Source organism: Nematolebias whitei, chromosome 3 (assembly GCF_014905685.2).
Source record: "Nematolebias whitei isolate Nwh7 chromosome 3, NemWhi1, whole genome shotgun sequence".
NCBI classification, from domain to species: domain Eukaryota; kingdom Metazoa; phylum Chordata; class Actinopteri; order Cyprinodontiformes; family Rivulidae; genus Nematolebias; species Nematolebias whitei.
Genome location: NC_056500.1, coordinates 27,311,006 through 27,316,629, shown reverse-complemented (window position 1 = coordinate 27,316,629; position 5,624 = coordinate 27,311,006). Strand labels below are relative to the sequence as shown.

The window sequence follows — 5,624 nt, the reverse complement described above, 5'->3', positions numbered from 1 at the left end:
GAGTGTGCAGCATGACAGAGGAGCTGACAGAGAGCAGAGCTATGACACAAACATTTCAAAACTGCATGATCTCTTACAGCATTACTTTGAAAATGACAAGTTGCTCTAAAATTCACCAGGCACTAAGCTAAATTCATTATTATGTGAATTATTTGTGAACATATATATGTGTTCATTGTATATGTACATACCATACCATTCCATGCCATACCATACCATACCATACCATACCATACCATACCATACCATACCATACCATACCATACCATACCATACCATACCATTCCATACCATACCATACCATTCCATACCATACCATACCATACCATACCATATCATACCACTTTATTTAGAGAGCTCTTAAAATAGCAACAAGGCCAACCAAAGGACTGTACAGCATAAACAAACAAGCAAAGGACACAACATATAATACATACAGTAGATCCAAATAGATAAATATAAGAACTAAATGACTAACATTATACAATACAGACAAGTTAAAATCAACTCACACAGTGTCAAAAGCCAGGGAATAAAAGTATGTTTTTAAGCGAGACATAAAACAAGTGAAAGAGGAGCCTGCCTGACATACAGTGGTAACTCAATCCACAGTTTTGGACCTGCAACAGAGAAGGCCCTGTCACCTCTGAGCTTAAGACGAATTCCTAAAACCAATAGAGGCATCTGATATGCTGACCTCAGAGAGCACTGTGGGACATATGGCTGCAGCAGATCAGTGAGATAGGAGGGGGCAGAACTGTTCAGAGATTTAAAAAGATACAGAAGGATTTTGAACTAAATTCGAAAGTGAACCGGGAGCCAGTGCAGGGAGGCCATAACTGGTGTACTGTGCTTTCTTTTTCATGCACCGGTTAAAAATTGAGCAGCAGTATTTTGGACCAGTTGTAGTCATGCAATGGAGGTCTGTCTGATTCCAAACAAAAGTACATTGCAGTAATCGAGCCTAGATGCTATGCCTTGGCAAAAATAACAAGACTGAGCGTTGCTTAAAACAGAAAGATAAGGCTGCTAAATACTGGGCACTTAAAGTGTGCTCAAATATCATATTTAACAACACCTCACATGGGTTCAGATTATTTGACATGAGCTTATCTGTCTCAATCTTCAAAGGTGGGAGTGTGATGATAAAGAAGTTGAAGGTGCATAAATCTGAAAAGGATGTTGGGGGGGATTAGAAATGGAGCCATGAATGCATGCATCAAAATACAGGATGTGACTTCCATTTATCAGAGGCTTGACAGGGTAGTAATAGAGCAGCACGATAAAATCTTTGAAGCACTGCCCCAGCATGATGCAAGAGTTTCTATATAAAGAAAGAAAATTAAAGATTTATGACGTATATCAAAATCAACTAGAGTTGCGTTGAAATTTGCTTAAGGATCTGAATCTTATGCTACAAATGCTGAATGCTAACTAAAAGCTGAAAAAAGCAAGTTGCTTGCAAAAAGTAGTAATCACAATATTCTTATGTGTGATGACAATACTTATGAACTTCTTTTACACCCAGGACATAATATGCAAAACCGTTCTCCTCCAGATGAGTTCAGCTTGTTGGTTTTTCTTTGCACGAGTGATCCGAACAGCACCTGACGTGAACAGGACGCTGTCTCCTTTTTGTTGACAACAGGGACGTGTTGCAGTCAAAAGCATCTGCAATCATCCCTCTGATCTGCCAAGATGCAGTAAAATAATCTATAAGGTGGATGTTTAATATGTCTGTGTAACATTCAGGGTCACTGGGATTATTGTCAGTCAGGTATTCACATTAAGCCATGAGAATAAAAGAGGCATTTCTGAAATATGTGGAGCAGATTGCAGCGTCTCATGTGTCGCGCCAAACTCTCCATCTGAGCTTGATGTGAGAGGCTCAGAGGAAGATGACAGAGTGTAATGAACACTGTGAGCTCAGATTCTTCTGATTGGTTTGTGTCTACTTTTATTCTCCTTTGAGACTGTTTTCTTCTCCCCCTCTCCACCTCTGCATCTCATAATTACCCCCTGACTGTTTTTATATTCCTCCCTCGCTCTCTGGCTTACCCTATTTCACCTTGCCTCTTTCTGACTCTCCTCTCCTGCGAAGATCCTCCTCTCACCCCACTGTGCCATATCATTACTATGAGCCCTCGGGGCCCGACGAGTGCTCCATTTACCTTCTCCACGAGAGAAGCCAAAGAGGAAGCCACCATCGCTTCATCACAGAGAAGGTGGTGTTCTCAAACTGGGCTCGAACTCTCAACATCCACTTCTACCAGCCCGACTGGGGGCCAGCGAACAGCTCGTGCACTTCAGTTCCAGCTGGTTCTTGGGACTCACTCCACAGATGACGAGAGCGTGGTGGACAGTTTCCAGGGTGATGATTCCTTCTCTTTGCCATAATGAACGTCTGAGACAGCCGGAGGACGGGACAAGTTGCTTGAGCCTGTTGGAGGAGTATAGCAGCTGCTTGGTAGAACAAGACTTTTGAACAAAAGCAGCTCAAAGCCTCTGAAAAGCTTTGAAAGTGTAACTTGAATATGAAGAATTTGAGAACTGGAGTCAAAGCTGCACTGAGGTTTATTTTTAAGACTGGACTGCTGTGAACGCTTGAGCTTTCAGAAGGAAGACAAGGTGTCATAACAAAGACGATAAATGTGGTATATGTGAATCTATTGTTCTAGATTATGTTCAAAATATTGTATTGTTTAGTAATATATATGTTTAGACTTCAGTGATTAGAAATGATGGAAGTTGATCAATGACTCAAACACGTCCACCAGTCATGTCACACATTTCACTTCTTTTCTATAAACGTCTCAAACACTTCATGCTGTAAAGATTAAACATACATCAGAACAATTACCAACATTTATCTGTATTATTAGAATATTGTCCTTTTTATAAGCCAAATCTAGAAGTAATGCTTGTTTTGATTAAATCTGATTAAAAAAAAAAAAACATTTAAACAAGCCTAAACTAAACACCTGGACTATTCAACTAAACTGCTCAGGGGACCAAAGTGACTGAAAGTCAAGAGCTCAGGGGTCAGACATCCAGCAGTTATTGTCATTAAGTTTGTTTTACAATTTAAAACATACTTTTATTTAGGGCTGGACGATAAGGCAAAAACTTCTATCACGATATATTTCTTGATGTCGGTCGATAACGATATAATTTTGATATCGATATCAACAATATAAAAGCCTCAGAAAAACTGTACAAATAAATTAATGTTCACCTTTTATTTGTATTTAGCCTTCAAAAGAAATTTTAAATCACCATCAAATAAACATAAAACTCTCAATCCAACATTTTTCAGGCAGGTCATCTGGACAGTTTCTTTTTTTGTGCTGAAACGTTTCGCCTTTGATCCAGAAGGCTTCATCAGTCAAGGAAACACACAACACAAAACTGATTCTTCCCCTAACAGCTTACTCCAAAGTGGAACAAACCAGTTATGTTGGTGCTAAGATGGTCTCTTTGCCATGCCCCCTCCTCCATCGCCGACCCTCTTCCTTGTTGACAGGATTATTCAACCAGTTTGATACGACTGTAAACCACAGGCAGCACGCATGCGCATTAGGTGAAGGTACAAAATTCACGGCGCCATCTAATGACCTAGCATGGTAACTACAGCGGATTCGGAGGGTGGGGGGGGAATCCTCCGGATGCACGCAAACCCAAAATGCGACCGTGTCAACGCAAATCTTTTCCTATAATTAACATACGAATAAACCTACGTTTCCCCCCATCGTGTCCGTGTAAATAGAGCCTCAGACTTTTACTGTGCTTCATCTTCTGGTTCTCAGCATATTCTATTGAGTGGAACATGTTAGTTGTGTTCCCACCACTAGCTGGAACTCCAGCACATGTTGCAGCACATTGAAACCTGCCGTTGATCAGATCTTAGAGAGCCGAACCACTTCCACAACGCCAAATTAGTCTTTCCTCTCATCAGTGATGTCATCTGCTTTCTCTTCGCTTGTGAAAGCTTGTTCAGTCACATTTTGACGGCCATGGGCACTCATTTTGAAGTGAAAACATACAGCACATTGGAGTTTAGCCTAGCCTGTTACCGCTGCTGACTCCTTCTGGACTCGAGCTCTGCGTAACATCTACGTCACCACGCACTTACGTAGTTGTGTCGCAGCTTTTTCTGTCCGGGTTGAAACTGAAGCGACCGCTTCAACCCGAACAGAAAAAGAAATGTGTCAGTGAAATGCTGTAATCATACTGAAATACCAAAAAATGTGCTTAAAACTCATATCACCATTATTTAATAAAAGTATATTGTGACATATATCAATATTGAATTATTGTCCAGCACTATTTTTATTTAAAAAATAACCAATTGGTGGGCCGAACTAAGCTCAACTGTGGGCCTGATTTGGCCCCTGGGCCGCCAGTTGAATATCCCTGGTGTAGCCTTTCATGCCAGAGTTTTTGACTAAGATCATCATATATTGAGAAATGAAGGATTTGTAGCCATTTTGGTCAAATCTTAAAATGAATCTGATTCACAGTTTAATGATGCGGCAAGAAGTCAGAGTATGTTGTGAAAAGCTACGATTACACCAAATATCAGCTCAATATCTGTCAAACTGACCAAGTTATGACCATTTTTGTGTTGGCTCGTTTCGATTAGCTGTGGCGGCCGCCTTGAAGTGAAGTGACTCCAAAAGTTAATCATTTGAAAATGTTTGTCCAACTATTACTTTCTGAGAATTTATTTCATGTCTTAAGCATTGATATTTTAGCAATATTTAGCGCTTTGTATTTATGTTCTCTCAGCAACCACATCAAAATTTAACTGAATATCTGCGAGACTGACTGAACTTTAGCTGTTTTTGTGTTTTTAAGGTCATTAGCTGTGACTATCATATTGGATTGGGTTGTCTCTAAAAGTTAATCTGTTGTACATCCAATAATCTGTTGCAGAGATTGTGACTAAAGTTTGTCCGGTGGTTAAAGATGCTTTGCTTGACAAACAGAAACATGGACCCACACACAGGCAGGAAAACACCTTTCGGCTACAATCGTGGGTAAATTTGTTTTGTTGGTTTGTCAACAAGCAAAAAAATGTTCGCTGGAACCTGCATTGTTAAACAACAAGAGAAGAAATTTTACTGTAAACAGATATTTGAAGCACAATTCCTCAAATGTTAACCAAAGATTTACAGTGTGTTCAGAAAAATGCAAGTGTTTTAAAAGATTTTGTAAAGTTTAACAAAGTAATGACTTATAATTCCTCTGGTTTGTCTTTATAAACAGTTAATGGTGAAAATTGATCAAATGTTTGATGAAATTATAAGAATGGAATGTATACTTTACAATTCATTTAACTTTTATTTACAATAGTTAATAAATGTTTCTGATTGTTTTACACTTTTGAACAAAATTTACTACATGTCGCAGATGATGATCCAAATAATGTTGGTTCTGGTTGTGCTTCAGTAAAAATATTGTGATGTGTATTTTCTATTTTTCTTTATTTGTTTATTTTCACATGTCTTTATTTGTTAAATGTTTGTTTATTTGTTTGTTTAACAGACAGACGGATGGACAGATGGACGGATGAACAGATAGATAGATAGATAGATAGATAGATAGATAGATAGATAGATAGA

At 38.9% G+C, this 5,624-nt stretch overlaps 1 protein-coding gene across 1 annotated transcript in view; it reads left to right on the top strand.

Moving 5' to 3' along the window:
• Window positions 1–2,345, top strand: part of LOC119407444 (alpha-N-acetylgalactosaminide alpha-2,6-sialyltransferase 5-like) — a 16,921-nt gene extending 14,576 nt beyond the window's left edge. The window contains exon 4 of the mRNA XM_037674269.1: window positions 2,102–2,345. Coding sequence (XP_037530197.1) covers window positions 2,102–2,345 — 244 coding nt within the window. The remainder of the gene's footprint in view (window positions 1–2,101) is intronic.
• The last annotated feature ends 3,279 nt before the right edge of the window (window positions 2,346–5,624 follow it).